Source organism: Hemicordylus capensis, chromosome 8 (genome assembly GCF_027244095.1).
Source record: "Hemicordylus capensis ecotype Gifberg chromosome 8, rHemCap1.1.pri, whole genome shotgun sequence".
Taxonomy (NCBI): Eukaryota; Metazoa; Chordata; class Lepidosauria; order Squamata; family Cordylidae; genus Hemicordylus; species Hemicordylus capensis.
This window is the reverse complement of record NC_069664.1, coordinates 27,861,826-27,880,396: the sequence shown is the minus strand read 5'-3', so window position 1 is coordinate 27,880,396 and position 18,571 is coordinate 27,861,826. Positions and strand designations below refer to the sequence as shown.

Sequence of the window (18,571 nt, the reverse complement as noted above, 5' to 3'; positions counted from 1 at the left end):
GCCTCAAAGTCTTCAAATGATATGTTGCACCACAGCCTGATTTGGCTGTCGGAAGCACTTGTAAGTAACCAATCTGCCATATGCTGAATGTTTTCAAGTGTGTGGCAGCCTTCCGGAGGACTCTGCTGCTAGTCAACGAATGCAGGCATGCACCGAGTGCTTGGGATTCACACTTCCAAACTATTATGATAAGTAATTATGCAAACCAGGCATGTTTCCATAGCTCTGATTCCCAGTCCCAGATTTGGGGGGGGGGGGGCTTCTTCCATGCTTTTTAGAATTTCTTGGCAGAATTCGGAATGCATCTTTCCTCTTAAAGGCACAGCATGGGTGGGGGAAGAGAGAGACAGGGCCTGGAAGCCATGCAGAGAGCCCTGGATCCTAGGCAGGATGACCATAGGAAGCTGCCTTATACGAAATCAGAGCATAGTTCCATCTGATTTTGTCTACACTGACTGCCAGTGGCTCTCCACGGTTTCAGGCAGGAGTCTCCTCTCCGCCAGCCCTATCTGGGGATGTCAGGGATTGAGCATAGGACTTTCTACATGCAAAGCCTGGCCCCATCCCCGCAGGGGAATATCTTACAGCAGACGGTGCTTGCATGCAGCCACCCATCCACATGCAAACCAAGGCAAGCCCTGTTTAGCAGAGGGGACAATTCATGCTTGCGACCACAAGACCCTGGAAAGGAAACAGTTGCTGGGAGGAGAGGAGCTAAATACCTGCTGGTCTCCCAGCCAGAGTTCTCTCATATTTTTGTCATCTGTGTGTGGAATGAGTTTGTTTGTTTGTTTGTTTGTTTGTTTGTTTGTTTGTTTACATTTTTTTATACCGCCCAGAACTTACATCTCTGGGCAGCAGAGTTCTGGGCAGCAGTGTCAAGGCAGTGTGTATGCATTCAGAGTGGGACCTTCCTGATTAAACGAGCAGGATCTACAATTAACTGAGCGGACGTCAAAAATGTGTGAACGTGTGCTCACATACACGCCTTTAGAGGGAGCACTGATCCCAGCCAAGTTGCTGGATGGTGGGCGTGAAGGGCTTGCTATCTCACCTCTCCCGCTTGTGCAGCCAGCTCAAACTGGCTGCTAATGGAAGCAGTTCTGAGAGGAGTGGATCCAGATTGTTTTTCATTCCCCCAGCAAGTCCAAACAGGGCTCTTTGTGTCTCTATTCTTCCGTGAGTTTGAATGTCTTAAGAACAGCCCAAAATATTTACAAGCAAACACAGGTTAACCACAAAGGAAAGTGTTTTGCACATGAAAGTGCTTTTGCAACAAGATTTGTGTTTCAGCCCCCAAGTTTGTGATTTGTGATCCAATACAAAGCTTTAAAAAATGTTTTAAATGCAAGACTTGAGCAGTCGAGCAGAAATCCACAACTGCCATGTTTCTGAAAACTCAAGAGTTTAGGATACTCTGGTTTGGGCTTTTTGCCCAGAGGCAAAAACAAAGATGATAATACTTATGATGCAAAATTTAAGAATAAGCATAATGTGTTAACCAGCTGTGGCTTGGCATGGTCTTGAAAATGATATGCAAATTATGTTAATTACATGTCATTAAAACCTGAAAATTAGCAGAGCAGCCCCTCCTGATGCAAGATACATTTATCTCTGTGCTTAAGAGTTTATCCACCCCTTAATTAAAGCGTATTGTGGGAGGGGGGAGAGAACGTTCTTCTATCTTTGGGTCACTGGCCACCTAGAACAGATTAAATGGTGTCTTTTATTGGACCAACTCAGGGAGGCAGATTTCCAACTTCGCAATAAATCTTCAAGCCTGGATGTTTATAGCAAAAAAGAGGGGGAGGGGAGTGGGAATAAATTCTTTTGCTCTGACTTCTTGACTGCCAAAGAAATCTCACAAGATTTGAAAATATACATATTGCCGCACTTTGGAGTAACTCATAACTCCTGTAAGAGAGAGTTGTGAATTCTTTGTCTCTTGAAGGTTGGGTCCACATAGTGCTTATCCAGGGTATCAGATGCTCTCTTATTATTTTGAAATATTTATTTATTGCTTTTCATCTAAAGTTCTCAAAGCCGTTTACATAACAAAAGGAATGAGGCCCCAAAGGACTCACAATTAGCTCATAAGGAAAGCCCTGCTGGATCATCTAGCCCAGCATCCCATTTCCCACAATGGCCCACCAGATGCCTCTGAGAAGCCCACAAGCAAGAGGTCTGTGCATGCCCTCTCTCCTGCTGTTACTCCCCTGCCACTGGCATTGAGAGGCATCATGCCTCTGAGGCTGGAAGTGGCCTATAACCCTCACACTAGTAGCCATAGATAGACCCGTCCTCCATGAATTTGTCTAAGCACTCGCTGATGTGTACATAGCTTTAGGCCAGTGTTCTTCACTGTAAGGCAGGCCTGCTCAGCTGATTGATTGACTGATTGATTGATTTTATTTACTTAACTTAGGCTGTTTTTGAACTACACCTCCCATAATCCCCAGCCACAGTAGTCAATAGCCAGGGATTATGGGAAATGTAGGCCAACATCTGCAGAGGGTCAAAGTTGAGCAGCCCTGCTGTAAGGTCTGGGGGCCAGCGGCAGCACCCATCACCCCTAAGTGCAGCTCCCTGACTAAGTGTTTATTGGGCCTGTGTGAAGCGGAAGTCGAATAGCCTGCACAGCGCCCCTGGCACCATGCAGAGGTGACCATTCTTACCATGCAGTGCTGTGCTTTGCCCAGTGCTGGTAGGTTCATCCATCCAGGTGAATGTTGTTCAGCCTGTTCTAGATGGGGTTGCACTCCCATTGAAGGACCAGGTTTGTAGTCAGGGGGTGCTCATCGATCCAGCCCTTCCACAAAGGCCTCAGGTGTGGCTCGGAGTGCCTTTGATCAGCTTCGGCCAGCTGTGACCTTCTCTGGATGGAGATAGCTTGGCCCCAGTTACCCATACTCTAGTGACCTCCCATTTAGAATACTACGACGCCTTCTACTTGGGTCTGCCTTTGAAAATGCTCTGGAAATGGCTGTTAGTCCAAAATAGGACCACAAGGTTGTTAACTGGGACTGCACGTTTTCATCATATCACACCCATTTTGTGTCAGCTTCACTGCCTCCCAGTCCATTTCCAGGCCCAGATCAAAGTGCTTTGTTTTTAACCTTTAAAGCCTGAACATCTTGAGACCAGGTTGCCAGTAACAGAGTGGCTCTGAGCATGTGCAAAGTACCCTTCCCCCCCACACACACACAGAGTTAAGCACAATCAGTGGACATGCTTCCCGAATTCCCGAAACTGCTTCCCAGTCCGAGTGCCTGACTTCCATGCAGGCTTCATCCTCAGCACCACTCCCTTTGAAATTAAGCTTTTGGTGGAGTTAAATGACTGTCATTAAGCCAAAGGTCATTGGGCAGGTAGGTGTTCAACTCTGAGCGGATGCGACACTAATAGACTCCCGAACCCGAAACCTTCCCCTCCTCGGCAGTTGCTGGGCTGCATGCTGGCTGGCTGGCTGGCTGCAATTACTGACACCTTCCAGGGTGCTTACAGCTCCGCGCTGCCTCGGATCCTCCTCTCCTCCTTCTACCTCATTTATCATCACTGCCGCTCCCGGACGGCAAGGCTCTTCTCAGGCTCTCGCAGCTAAACTTAGCAGCGGAGGGGTTTTTTCCGGCTGTCAGCTCGCTCGCTGCTCTCGCTCGTCATGGACTCCCCTCTGTCTTCCCCTCAGCGATCCATCTTCTTCGTCTCTTTCCTTCTGCCCAGTGCAAACTGCGCCTCCCATTGGTTTAAGCTCTTGGTGGAAGGTGCCCTGAGGTGGTGTGTACTGCAGCTGTTTATGGTTGGAGACCTGGCCGTCAAAGAGCAACCTTGCTAGGCAAATTGCTCTCTGGCTTTCTGCACCTGACCCCAGCTCACTGCCCGTTGGCCTCCCTGTCCCCTCAGCTCTTTTGCTGCTCAGGGCACACAGGACCTCACATGGTTTCAAGGCCCAGTGTGATGGCTGTCCCAGCCTCTCCTCGACTCCTCCCGTCTCCAGTGAAGTTGGAGTCTGGGACCCGGGAGAGCTCTCTGTCAGCCCCAGTGGGCCAGAAGCAGGCATGTGAACCCAGATGGACAGGGGTAGATCTCCACAGCAGCAGGCAGTGATCAGAGGGGCTGGAGGCAGGTGCAAAGTGGCGTCCATGCAGGAGCTGAGAGCAGGGGCGGATTAAGCTTTTTGCCACCACTGCTGCGTGATGGGATGGGGTGTGGCAGTGGTCGCAGTGGCTGCAGGTTGGGGGGCCAAGGGAAAGTTCCCCCTTTTGCCCTCTAAAACAGGATGGGGCATGGCAGTGGCTGCTGGGAGTGTGGGGGACAAGCAGGGGAGAGTTCCCAAATTTACCATTTTTAACGTTGCTACTGCCACCCCCAAAGAGGGATGGCAAAATTTGAGGAGCGCAAAATTTTGCCACCAGAGGCAAATGCCTACCCTGCCTCTCCATTAATCCTCCACAGGTTGAGAGCCTAGGCAACAGTCAGGAGATGGAAGCAGCAGTTCAGGCAGAGGGTACCAGTTGCTCAAACTGAGGACCCAGCTCTGGGGATACGGCTTGATTGGGCCTGGTGGCTTGGGAGTAGGACACTTGCCATGCACTGGCCATGCCCCCTGCATCAGTGTGCATCTGAAATCAGGGGAGCATGGCTAGCACTGGGGAGGGGGAAACATATGGCCCCTCCCTCACTCCCGGCTGGCATTTTATTCCCTGGCTGGGTGTCTTCTTGCTTTCTTTTTCTCCCTCACTCTGAGGACCATGCCGCGTGCAAACACCTCATTCGCTGGCAGGGTGTGGGAGAAGGAGAGGCAGTGCCCTCCTTGGACACCGCCCTGGATGGGAGGTGTCGCCATGGCAACCCCCAGACCCTGGTGGCTCAGTGTCCCCCCTTGCCAAGTGGCAGCCACGCCACTGCCTGGTGGACAGGGATTGGCCCTTGGAGTCAGCTGACTGGGTCCACAGGCAGACCGGTACTGCAACCTCGATGGTGCTGTTGGGACACAGAGTTCCGTTGGTCACACTCACAGCAGAAACAGGGTGCTGTTGGTGCAGGAGAAGGCGCAGCTTGATTGCTGGGAATCCATATTTGAGACTCCTGCATGCACATCAGCACTGTACTGTCTGCTCCTTCTCTGCCATGGCTTCCCCATCCCAGGATCTGACTTGTCCACCAGCCACACCGAGCTTGGGCTGCCCACTCCTAGGCAGCCTCCCAGCCCTGGTGCTGCTTCTTTCTTCCCCTCCCCGACACAGTGTGCCGTGGCCTTGGAGGTTCCTCCACGAGCGAAACACCTGCAGGCTTTCCAGGGAAGCCAGAAGGAGTTTTGCTGGAACTGGCGACATTTCTCCGGAGGGCTCTTCCAGAGCTCTAGTAACTTACAGCTATTTAAAATGCAAAATGTACAATGATGTGATTTTATCACGCCTGTTAGGTGGTGGGGATGGAAATAAACAGTGGAGTTTGACATCTCTTTTGCTTGGTACGCTCTCGTGTATCCAGGAAGTGTGAATTAGCTGTAATTTGTTTATGTGACTTAAAAGCGTGGATAAGGGCTGATAAATCCCGTACGACATCCCTGGAGGGGGTAATATAGGGAAACAATTCATCCTCGCCACGCTGCCGGTTGCTGGATGTGACAAGTTTATTTTTCAAGGCTTCCTCTCTCAGTCTCCCTCCTTCACATCTCTGTCCCCAATTTGGACATGATCTTTATTCAGTTTTGCAGCTGCGTCTCCATAAGGGAAGAAAATAGCTTATAATAATGGTAGGCAAGCCACCCCATGCTATGGATCAGCCGGGCTAATATTGCTGATGCCATGCAAGAGATAATAAGCACCTCCCTCCAAATGCCAATCATTCTTGTTCAGGGGGTCGGAGGAACCACCAGTTGGGTTGAAGGTTTTGGCCTCCCATGAGAGATTATTTGTTGCTCTTTTGCAAATACCGCCAGCCTGAATTCAAGTAAGGAAAAGCTCAGCAAAACTCAAAGGGCCATGGCTCTTAGGGATGGGGACTCGTATCTCAGTGGCAGGGCATCTGCTTGGTGTGTAGAATGTCGCAGGTTCCGTCCCTGGCCTTATCTCCAGGCAGGGCTGGGAAAGAGGCTGGAACCCTGAAAGGCTTCCAGTGCAGAGAATACTAAGCTAGATTGACCCAGAGTTTGACTGGAGGAAGGAAAATAGCCCGATCCCGCGATTTGTGATGAGAATGCAATTATAATGCATGAATAGTGATATGAATGAGGCTTTATCACCAAGCATGAATGGAGATACACAATTATTCTTTCCCCCCCTTTCCATATGCCCAGCTAGCTCTGTATGATCGTTGCCCTGATGCAGAATCTCGTGGTTTTGCAAGCGTGTGTAGCCGACTGCAGAGTTTCATAGCAGCGTCTTCTTTCCTCTTGCAGAGTTATGTCATGCCCAGACCACCGCAGGGCTCCATGAGGATTTATAGAAGATGCCCCGGATCTTGGCGCCTCTGGTGCTCCTTCTGGTGTGGCTAATGAAGATCGCTGCCAGCCCGCACTCTCTGAGAATTGGTAAGTGGTGGCAAGTGGGGAATATGTCACCCATGTGCTGGGTTTTATTGTCATCCTCATACTGTTAGCACATTGGTACCTGGAGAAACCATGGACCCCCGTTCACGAACCCCAGTGACCCAGCTTGTGACCTGTGAGCTAGATCCAACTTTGCTGTCCCTTGCTAGCCCCACCACTCTCGTTGAGATTTTGATGTAACCCTAAACTGTGGCTGAACATATGTGCCCCAGGGCTATGAAAGGCATACTGCTGAGTCACAACAACTTAATACCAAAGCCTGATGACAGACACCTGAAGAAGCTTTTTGGGGTTGAGTGGCAGCTCCTGGTTCTGGATGCTGGAGCAGCCTAGAAGGATGCAGAAACTGGCAATGTACATGGAGGAGTCAAGGCTTGGGCGGTGGAGGGGATTGGCTACTGTGGTGCTGGGATGGGACTGGGGAGAGCGAGCTTTCCGTGGAGGCATCAGGGAGCTAAGGCGAAGCTAAAAGATGCTGCCTCCCACCCCCTCATCCTCAGCCTTGGCTTCTTCAACAGATTTGGCCCTTGGGGCAAACACCCTGTCTGATTAGTCTGGGGGTTCTCCAACTCGGTTAGGCTTTGGCCATTGTGTCTGCGGATGATGGGTGTTATAGCCCACCCTTCATCAACATCTGGCTGCCTTTTATGAGGTTCTGCTGTGTCAAATGAAGTATTCTAAGCTGGTTTTAATAGAGATATTCCCTCTTCCTGGGGAATGTAGCGCTGTGTGGATGACAGCTAGGCCTCTCCTACACACGGCATTCGCAGCACTTTTGCCCAACTGTGATTTACAGGATTTTTTTTGTGTGTCAGCCATGGCTGCTTTATGCTGTTCAGTCATTTCCCCCGTGCATGTTCTGGTGTGGGCTCATGCCCGTTGGAACTATCCCTGACTTCTGCCCCTAGGGATGTGGAGAAACCATCTGAGGAAATTATCTGAAATTTTGCCTTGAGAGGAACCTCTCTGAAATCTGGAGGTCACTTCAGTTGCTCCTTGGAGAAACTTGGAGAACTTCCACTTTGGAGAGGAGCTCTTCCACATGTTCAGGAACCCCACATGATCAGGGTTCTCAGTCACCTGGAAGAGCCTATGCACATCCGGTAGGAATCATGTTCAGACTCTCCATGACATGTGTGAATGCCAGGGGTGGGGCAGCAAATTAAATCACCCCACGCTCTGTGCATCAAGTATATGCATGGTGGGAATGGGTGGACAGGACTTCTAAAACAGAAAGACGTCTGCTGTGCCGATGACACACTAAGGCCTTTGGAGCTGTGCAAGCCTCCAGCATGTGCACCAGGCACTGCTTTCATTTCCAAAGCATAAATCAAAAGCGGCTGTGTGCCTTTGCTTACTTTTCATCTTGATAATGCCACCTTATGGGGGTCTTTTGTATCTAAATTTGTGCTCGGGGCTCCTTGGGAACAGTTGCAAAAGAAAGGCATAATTAGTTTGGGTAACTTTTGAGAGGAATGCTTCCCCAGCATCGCCTATGGAAGAGTCTGTTTGGCTGCGTTTTGTTGTTGCAAGCAAGATTCTCCCCCACCCCCCAACCCGCAAACACTCTTCTTCAAAAATAGATTGCATTTAATTCCATTTAGTGCCACCGCCGCCAAACTGTTAATAATCTCCACGGTGCCTAATATGTGAGGGGATGCGGGTTTGTGCAGCCGTGGCTGCTTTTTCTTCTTCATCATCGAAATCAGGGGGGCTGTTGCCGTTTATTTGCTGCTGGTGCAGATTAGGAAGCAAATGCAGCCGGAAATTCCTGCCGTGAACATTCTCTGGTTGCATTGACACCTCGCTTTGCTGTTGAGTAAAAGAAACAACTTGCCTGCTGGCTGTCCCTGGAAACTACCAGCAACCCTTTCTTACCTATTTGCAGCTGAAAAGTGGCTAATGTTTTCTACTCCTGTTTGTGGCGTGTGAATGGGTAATTAGGATATCTTTTTCTTGGCTAACTGCACACCCTGAACCTGTAATGTGGGGAGGATGAATACAGAACTTTCCTCAAGATCAAATCCAGCCAGATATTTGGGATGTCTTTTGTTTGAATTTCACACTTGCGGTCCCCAGGGGCCACTCCACAAAACCTCTCCCTCTTCGATGCTGTAGTCAGTTGAGCCCAGCTTTGATCGTGGATTCAGTGTGCATTGTGTGGGGTAGCTCTGCATTGCAAGGCTAGACTGGTTTCCAACCTGTTTAGTGACCATCATTCCCCAGCAGGGGATTCTGGGGACTGTTTCTGAATACCCCTTGCAGGGGAGCAATGGCAGAAGGGGGCATGCCTCCATCTCCTGGTTCTGTGGGCTCCCAGGGCATCTGGTGGGCTACAGGGTGCTGGATTAGATAGGCCTTGGGCCTGATCCAACAAGGCTGGACCACTTGGGCAAAAAAAAAAAAAATCAGTGCAAGAGCAATTTCCCACTGTGCTGACCTTTGCACTGTATGCACCTTTCTCAGTGCTAGGAAGGCCCTTTAAGGGAGATGGTGCCTTCTCTTAAGAGCTCTTGGAGGAAAGCCCTGGGAAGGGCTGCAGCAGCTTAAGAGGGCTCCGTTTCCCTTAAAGAAGCCCCCCGGCTAATGGGCACCACGCGACATGTTGGGAAGGATCAGTCTCCACATGGGGCCAAAAGGATTGTGCTGAGTATTCTGCTTCAGGCAAAACTTTGCACGGCCTGATAAACAATTAGGGAACTGTGCTTAGGGTGCATGGGGGAGCCTCCGTGAGCTCCCAGGGCTGAACAATGAAGTGTGCTGTTCTAGAGGAACTCTCAGGATCCTCATATGATGTTAGTTAAACTGGTTCCAAACGGCCTCACATTTGTAGTTGAGACACGCTCTACATGTCCTAGCAATCGAGTTGCTCTGTGACGGATGGATGCAGTGCTGACTTAGTAAGGAAAAGGTGCTTTATCTCTGGAAATCAGATGATGCTGTGCAACTTGGGCACTCTGTCTCCCCTCCAGTAGGAGCAGTAAAGCAGCTTCTTGAAATGTATTCAGTGGTGAGCATTTTCTGCATGCTCAGAGATACTCTTGATACCTGGCATTTCTGCCTGTCAGCCACCTGTGGCAAAAAGGTAAAGGTTGGTACAGATCAGTAGATGAGAATAATTGCATGTATTTAGAGAGGTGTAAAGGATATAGATGTAGAAATACGGGGTAGAATATATTTGATCAACATAGGCTGTTGATCAAATGCAGGGGTTCCTGCAACCAGGGCAGACACTGCTTAGCAAAGAGGACAATTGCTGCTTGCTACTACAAGACCAGCTCTCCTCCCATATCATTAATGAAATAATGCTATATTTGTTTCCATTCGAATGAGGTTCAAATACATTTAATTCTCCCTTTCTTAGGGGTTATGCTGCTTCATGGTAGGCTGTCTCTAGTTTCTAACCCTTCTGGGCTCAAGACTGCTCAGGCCACTGAGAGATCACACAGGCCCAACCACTCACATGAGCTTCTGCTGCCAAACTGAAATTGTTTCCCCCAGTTCTCTCACCTAGCCTTCTCATTCTGAGGCCTCCTGAGCTTGGTTTTTAAAGAGGCAGCGCACACACACCATGGCCTTTGGCACTGTGCCCCAAACAGGTTGCCCAAAGTGGCTTCACTCACCCCTACCACCCCCCACCTCCACCCCAAGAAACCCTTCCAATTTAAAAACAGGACTGCCCTCTATCTATCTATCAAATTTGTATACTGCCCCAAACTTTCGTCTCTGGGCGGTTTACAATAACATAAAACCAGTTTAAAACATATACAAAAGCTTAAAAACACTTTAACAATTTAAAAATAACCAGAGATTAAAACCCAAAAATATTAGGAAGCTGAGAAAGCTTGGGCAAAAAAATGGGGTTTCAGGTATTTTTTGAAAATTGCCAGAGATGGGGAGGATCGTATCTCAGCAGGGAGCGCATTCCACAATCTCGGGGGCAGCGACCGAGAAGGCCCGTCTCTGTGTAGCCACCAAACGAGTTGGCAGTAACTGGAGACGGACCTCCTCAGATGACCTCAATGGGTGGTGGGGCTTGTAGTGAAGAAGATGCTCTCTTAAATATGCTCTCTCTTTAGGAAAACAACCTCCCCAGGAGAGCAGGTGAGCACGCTCTTCTCCTCTGGCTGGTGGTGATTAGCACAGCTCTTGGCTACTGATCACACCTATTTGGGGACTGGTGTGATCAAGGGCCTGCCTGTTCCAAAGGGAGAAGAGCTCATTACGCCTAGCCTGAGGGGGAATCGGAGAAGACTTGAGAGCAGATGAACCAGAGGAGAAGTAGGTCATTAAGACACACTTGTGTGTGATTAGCAGGCTGTCTTTTCTCATATGGAAACCTGCAGAGCTGTCTAGGAACATTTTAGGGGATCAAAAATGGTCCCGTTGGGTCGTTTCAAAGGTGGGCCAAGACCTCCCAAGCGATGTGCACCAGCTGTGCCCCATTTCACGCATACATGGATTTCTGTGTCCCCAAGTAGAATCTGCCCTCTTTAGATCCTCCTGTAAAGAAAAGTCACTAGGCTTGCAAGCATAGGAGGTGCTAGAGGGGAGGGGTGGGTGGGCAGGCATTGCTGGACCCCTGGGGTAATTTGAATGGACGGCACTTCTTACCTACTCAAAGTCAGCATTCCCTGGCTGTCAGAGGGATTCCTAGACGTTGTTGACTACAACTCCCACCATCATAAGAACATAAGAACAGCCCTGCTGGATCAGACCCAAGGCCCATCTAGTCCAGCATCCTGTTTCGCACAGTGGCCCACCAGATGCCGCTGGAATCCTACAGGCAGGAGCTGAGGGCCTGCCCTCTCTCCAGCTGTTACACCCCTGCAACTGGTACTCAAAGGGAACCTGTCTTTGAGGCTAGAGGTGGCCTATAGACCTCTGACTAGTAGAAGTTGATAGACCATGAAGTTATCCAAACCCCTCTTCAAGCCATCCAGGTTGCATCCAAAGTGCTTTTTAGAAATTATAAGTAGTGGTGTGTGTGACAGTTCTCCATGGTCTCACTTCTGTTTCTGTTTAGACTGTGTGTTTGTGTGTGTTTGTCAATATATTTATATTCAAGGAGGCTAACAGTCTGCTTAAAAACCATCTTGTAAAACATATGCATCCCAAAAGCAAAATCAATACAGTGCCACAATTCAAAGGAGAATAAAACCAACAAAACAACAAATGCAAAAACCTCACCAATCCATCAATTAAAAGATTGTCCTGAGATGAATTGTGGCAGGAAGAAATGGCTGTCTGGAAAGAGAAATGCTTCCATTGCTAGCCTGTTTTGGCTTTTTTTAAAAAACACCAAACCCTCGCTTTTCTTGTACTTAGCATTTCAAGTTAGCTTTAAAGAGCTTATCATGAAAAGCAGAAACTGTAGCAAGTCAAGGGGAAAGTGTGACCACCTTAAATAGCATGGCTGTGCCTTCCCCCACTGGCCAGGCTGTATGGAATGTCATCGTCGTCATCATCATCACGCTCTTTCAACTAAAAAAAAAAATTCTCAATGCAGTTTGTTCAGCAAATGGTATAAGGAAATGGTTCCCTGCCCCAAAGGGGCTCTCAATCTAAAGAGAAACACAAGAGATATGCCCCCAGCAACAATCACTGTGTGTTGCTGGGGCCGAATAGGGCCCGTTGCTCTTGCCCTGCCTGCCAATATGTTTCCAGGTGAATTACAAAGTGCTGGTTATAACCTAAAGCCCTTAATGGTTTGGGTCTAGGCTATTTAAGAGAGCGCCTCCTTTGTCATAAACCGTGCTGCCTGTTACGATCTTCTGGGCGCCTTCCAGACTAGCTGCTCATCAGCAGCAAAATGCCTCCATCCGGGCAAGTCGCATTCAAAACATAAACAGCAGGGGGATCAGTCTCGCAGCAACTAACAACCCGAAAAAAACCAACGACTTTTTCACGCCGGATATACAACGTCCTAGCTCTATATCGCAGTGATTAAATTCGAAACAAGGCATTGGAAATGTGAACGGCACCCTGCTGCCCGCGTAGGGATTGCGGTGTCATGATGCAGGAAGTGTGGAAGCACACTTCCGAGATTCGTCCTGACCCTGTTGTAGAGTCTAGTCTGGGAAGTGCCCTGGAGAGAGGTCCGGTTACGGTTGCCACCGGCTTGTTTGTTGGCAACCCAGGACCGGGCTTTCTCTGTGGCTGCCCCGGGGCTATGGAAGATGCTCCCTGCTGAAATAAGAGCATCTCCTTCTCTGCTTGTTTGCAGGAAGACTCTCAAGACTTTCCTGTTCTCACAGGCTTTTCATTAGAATTAATTTTAATAATTTGTTTTAATAATTGTTTTATGCTATTTTAATCTGTGCTGACTTGTAAATATTTTTAAATTTTGTACACCACCCAGAGACGTACATATCAGGTGGCATGAAACTATGATAAAGAAATGAAATAAATAAATATAAGAGCCACTGCTTTCAAAAGCCACTCTTTCCCCCATTAGCAAGCGTGCAGCCATTCCTCTATACTAGCAGCAGTTGCCAACAGGGGCTGTGCATGCTCATAAAGTCACTTAGGTTTGTAGGGGGTACAGAGCAAACTGTGCCCGCCCGCCCCAGCCAGCTTTTCTCCTCGTTGCCACCCTCCCTCCATTCCTGGCTTCTTTTCGAAAGCTGGTAACTGGGGAAGGCAACTTAGCAGAAAGAAGTGTCTCGAGGAGGACAGAGAGCAGAGTGCTGGTCTCACGCTCCTTAAAGCACTCCCTTCCAGCCTCCACCTCTGGCTGTGAGGAGGCCTGAGTGCGGAAGGTGATGGAAAACACCCGGCAGCTCGACCTGGCGGGGAACTTCAGAAGTCTGTGGCGCCCTGCTCCCTGCAACGCCTTTTCCATCTCCACCAGCAGAACTATGGAGACGGGCTCGATTCTGCCAGCCGAGGAACTATTCTTAGCTGCTCACAGAACACCGAGTCCCTTTGCAACTCTGTGGGGTTTGTGTTCATAAATTCCTTAATTGCTTTTGAACACTCACCCACACAGGCTTCACGGTCCCTTTCCCAAGCAGCCTGCACATATAATCACTGGAAACGAGGGGAGACGGAGAGCAAGGCGGCGGCAGGGGGAGACCGTCTGGCAAAATCTGATGTTTGCAAGCGCCCAGGCCCGTCACAGAAGTCTTTGCTGGCAGAGTGTCGGGGAGCAGGAGAGACGAAGGAAACACATTGTGGCTTGAAGGCAGGGGTAAGCCACCTTGGCTCTCCAGCTGTTGTTGGACTACAACTCCCATCATCCCTGGCCCTAATTTATTGTGGCTGGGGATGATGGCAGTTGTAGTCCAACAGCAGCTGGGGAATCAAGGTTGCCTACCTCTGCTTTAAGGGGTCATTTGGATCAATGCACAAGGTGAGGGAATATTTTGAAAAACAGCCTTCTCAAATATAAATCTGTTTGAGCTTTATGAATGACAGCAGAGGCTGTCCTCTCTGTCCCATCACTGTTAGAGATATTTTGGGTGGGTACAAGAGATGGGGTCTTTTCACTGGTGGCACTGAAATTTGAGGAGGTCCATCAGACTCCCTTTTTCCATGTTAGGCACGCATTGAGAACTCACCTGTTCAGAGACACTGTAACAGCGATCTGCTGTTTTAAAAGTGGTCCCCCCACCCTGCTAATTCTGGTGTTTTCTCATTTTATATTGAATCAGATGATTTGTTACATTCTGGATTGTTTTGACCAGTCATGGCTGATATTGTTTGGCTGCTTTGTTTGTTGAAAGCTGCTCTGAGGAGATGTCAGTGTCAAAAAGCATGGTCTCGGTTGGAAGCTAATAAGCAAGTAATAAATCCCCAGGGCTGTTTGTCTTCTACAATAAACAGAGGGGTGAGTGGGTGCAAAAGGGTTTTTACTGGGAGCAGAGCAATTTTGCAAGTCCCTCCATTTTCATTTTGAAATGAAGTTAGCTAGTTTCTAGCTGCTATGCAAAGAAAACCTGGGAAGCAGGCAGATGAATCGCCAAAGGCAGAAATGCAGCCAAATAAAATTCCCATGGGTCGGGAGTGGCCCAGTTTGCCAGCTCCCTCCTTGGTGCTACCCATGACTAGAGGAGTCTTTGTCCTTCCTTAAACACCCATGTATGCCTCTCAAGGAGTTCCAGTTAAACCAGCATTGATAGGGATGTGTGAGCCAGTTCGCGGGAGCCGACCCGGTTCGGGCAGTCTGAGTTTGAACCGGCCCGGTCCCCCGGTTCAAAGAACTGGCTCGCAGACCAGCTCGGGTATACTTGTAAAGGGGAATCTGGCGAGGATTCTCCTTTACAAGTAAAGGGCATTCCAAATCTACTACTTGGGAGTTACTCCAAAGGATCACTTAGTTTCTATAGGACTACTCAGGAGTGATTTAGTTTATCAGCCAGTGTCCTTACTTTCCTCTCTGAAATGTTTGCAGGGGATGGGTTCTCAGCTGATCTTTCCAGATGGGTTCCCTCAACAACATCCGAACTGTCTCCCAGTATCCATGCTCTCATCCATGCTGTTCTCCTTAAAGCTTCCAGTTCTTACTGTCGTCAGCTTGAATTCTGAAAGGGAAAAATTGATGAGAGGAGGCAGCTGAAGGGAGGCATTTCCTCGTATAAATAAAAATCCTTGCTGATGCGTGTCTTGGTAAATTTGCCTGGTTGTGACACTATAAACATTTTCCCTTTTTTCCTCCTGTAGAAACCCAGCTCAAGCCCATGATGGGGGGATAAATTCATTCTTTTTATTTATGTTACCAGTGCATGAAAGGGAAGTGTGCGGCACAAACACTGCACTCATTTGTAAGCTCTTTGCCCTTCTTAATTTTATTTTGAGACAATGCTGGGAGAGTTATCTTTTATTTATGTTTGGTGTGACACATGAATAAACCCGATAAAAGCACCCACAAATATGTCAGTCCATCTTCGACTTTCTGTCACCCAGAAATGCCCTCTTGCTACTTTCCCTCGTCTCTTGAATCCGATCTATATCCAGGTGTTACTGCTTGAGAGGGCAGTGGCAAATGATGGGGAGGGGGCACTTCCCCCAGTAGGGATTTTCACCAAACCAGGTTGCCTGGTTCAGTTTGAATCCAAACTGAATTTGAGCTGGATTGGGCATGTTCGGCTCCGGCGCCTCTAGCTGGTCTGCTCATCCCTACCCGCCGGCCTGTTTGGAGGGCATTCCAAGATATCATTTCTTCATGGAATGATGAGATATTTAAGGACTAGGATCAAGTCCCGCCCTCTGCTCTAGAGTAGGAGCCTCGCATATATCAGCTCCCTGGGAGGAAAGCTGTGAAAATAGTCAAGCTGTAAGCCAAATGCCCCAACATTTAACAGATGAAAATAGGGACGTGCTGGGAACACCCTTATTATCATACCAAATTTGACATAACACTAGAACCAGGGGGTCATCCCATGAAACTGATTGCCAGGAAATCTACGACCAACCAACAGAAATACTTTTTCACACAACACATAATCAACTTGTGGAATTCTCTGCCACAAGATGTGGTGACAGCCAACAACCTGGATGGCTTTAAGAGGGGCTTGGATAACTTCATGGAGGAGAGGTGTGTCATAGGCTACTAGTCGGAGGGCTATCGGCCACCTCCAGCCTCAGTGGCAGGATGCCTCTGAGTACCAGTTGCAGGGGAGTAACAGCAGGAGAGAGGGCATGCCCTCAACGCCTGCCTGTGGCTTCCAGCGGCATCTGGTGGGCCACTGTGCGAAACGGGATGCTGGACTAGATGGGCCTCCTTGGGCCTGATCCAGCAGGGCTGTTCTTAGGTTCTTATCACATGATATGGGGATTCCTTTGTAAGGACATTGCTTAAATTCCAGCCACTGTCTCCTGATGGCTTCCTTGGATCTTGACCTCTGCTTGTTTCACTATACTTACTTCCGGCCACTCTGATCCCCAAGTGTTGCTTTGGAGATCAACCCTGGCCTGCTTGAACCACACCTACTTCAGTCCCCCTTGGACTAACTGCCAGATCCCACCCTCCAGTTCAGACACTGACCACCTAAAGTCAGACCCTTGCTAAGGCCGGGCAGGAAAACCAGCAATGGTAGGGAAAGATAGCCACCTTGCTGACCTCATTGAGGGACCACTAATAAACTTCTGAGGAATGCAAGAGTTCTCTGGAACACACAGTCATTGCTCTAACGAAACGGCAAATGTTGGTCCCAAGAATGGAAGTTAAAGATTGGTTTCTCGGTTACGGCTTGGCCTTCATATTGGCCTTTTGTAACAGCAGTGCTTTCTCTTCCTATTGTCAAGTGGTGGGATTTGCTGCCCTGAAAGGCCATTGATTCAGCTGATGGAACTGGATTTTCGAAAAGGCACCGGAATAATTTTAAAAATGGTTAATAACTGTTGTAATCACGCAAGCTAAGATCAGGATAATCCTGTCTTTTGTTGAGGTTTTAAAAAGTCATACAAAGAAATGAGTGCAACCACCTATGAATTGGAGAGGCCTTCACCTTTCACAGAAACTTCACACCACAGCTCTCATCTGGTTGGCATTTGAACAGGAGGCTACATGTCTGAGCACTGTAAGATATTCTGCTTAGGGGAGTGGGCTGATCTGGAAAGAGCACCTGACTGCTTGGTTTCCCAGTTCCCTCCCTGACATCTCTAAGATAGGGGCTGAGAGAGACTCCTGCCTGCAACCTTGGAGAAGCCGCTGCCAGTCTGTGTAGACAATACTAGGCTAGATGGACCAGTGGTCTGGCTCAATATAAAGCAGCTTCCTATGTTCCTAAAGTCCTTAATGGATAACTTCTTGCTCCAATTTTGGGGAGTGAAAGCAAAAGGAGGCACCCACAGCTCACCTTATTTCATTGGTGCCACCAGTTTAACAATGGTGATGGTTCTCCTGGTAATAGTGTTCCTCCGGGTGACCAGACAGTGACCACTAACAGCATAGGGCCATCTTCACATAATCTAGAATGTTGGAAACTCAAGGTTCCCAATCATGGTGAGAGAGTCCAATGTGCCACAACTGTGTCCTGTGCACATCAGCAGTACACATCATGCAGGCTTTCAAATGAACAGACAGATTATCCCTCTGCATGTGTTCACTTATCCTGGCTAATCTTATGTCATAAGAATATGACTATTGTTTTCCCAGGGACAGAAAACAGGACCCGTATTTTGAAAGTATGGATAGCTGAAGGGTGTTGTTTCCCAGAGATGTCTGCTTGGCCACAGTGCTGGTGTTCTCTTAGCCAGGTCTACATCACTGCAACGACCTTTAGTTCCATCCAGTCCCTCTCAAAGCCTTTCTCATGGGATAGCAACTTCCTTCCATGTACTTCTCATTGCAAATCTGCAGCCAGGTCTCCACCACATCCAGTGGAAGGAGGAGGAGGAGGAGGAGAAGCCAGTCAGCTTCTTATTTCCATGCAGCATCTCCTCTCCCAAAGGGCTCCCAGATGCTTTTGAGCCAAGAGTATCCTTTAAATAATGCAGAGGCAACTAATGTGTAAGGGCAACAGGATTGATGCTGCTGTGCTGGAGCTGTAGGCGATGCTGGCAGCAATGCCGAAATCCGATGTGACCAAATGCTTCCCTTCCATTATAAGTCAGCCTTTTAATTGTCTTTTTACTTGAGCAGATGGTTTCCCCCGCAGGCTGGAAAAAGGCGTTGGAATGCTGAAAGGTGCTCCATGCAGGCCCCCCTCCTCTTCTGGAAATAACGGCACATCATTCAGACATTTTTCTTGCGATGCCCTTTGCTGTTTCCAGCAAAAGCTGAAACGCATTTGGGAGAGGAGGAGGAGGAGGAGGAGGAGGAGGAGAGATTGGTAGCTAATGCTCCTAAAAGCATGTGTTTCCCAAGGAAATAAAACACACATGTGAGAAAACGGACAAAATTCACAGAGCTTAGGTTTGGAAATGAGCACTGGGGACACTGTAATGGTTACCTTGAGGAGAGGAGAGGCAAGCAAGAGGAACCCCGAAATTCTTCTCTAGCTCGGATTAAATCTCCCTGCTGAATGCCATGGTGCCATTGACATCTTCACGGATTTAAATAAAGAGCAACAGGCT

General features: G+C 48.6%; 1 protein-coding gene and 1 long non-coding RNA gene across 5 annotated transcripts in view; one reads left to right on the top strand and one right to left on the bottom strand.

The window, feature by feature from the left end:
* GRIK4 (glutamate ionotropic receptor kainate type subunit 4) overlaps positions 1–18,571 on the top strand; it is a 341,226-nt gene that overhangs the window by 116,608 nt on the left and 206,047 nt on the right. For all 4 annotated transcript variants that reach the window (XR_008311082.1, XM_053269826.1, XM_053269825.1 and 1 more), the window contains exon 3: positions 6,401–6,532. Coding sequence is in view for 3 of the 4 variants with exons in the window: in XM_053269826.1 (XP_053125801.1) it covers positions 6,451–6,532 (82 nt within the window). In the remaining variant the exon portion in view is untranslated. The remainder of the gene's footprint in view (positions 1–6,400; positions 6,533–18,571) is intronic.
* On the bottom strand, positions 9,452–17,434 carry LOC128333816 (uncharacterized). Its single transcript, XR_008311083.1, has 3 exons — positions 17,353–17,434; positions 14,923–15,075; positions 9,452–9,622 (listed from the first exon to the last, which is right to left on the bottom strand). It is a non-coding gene; the product is annotated as an uncharacterized LOC128333816 (long non-coding RNA).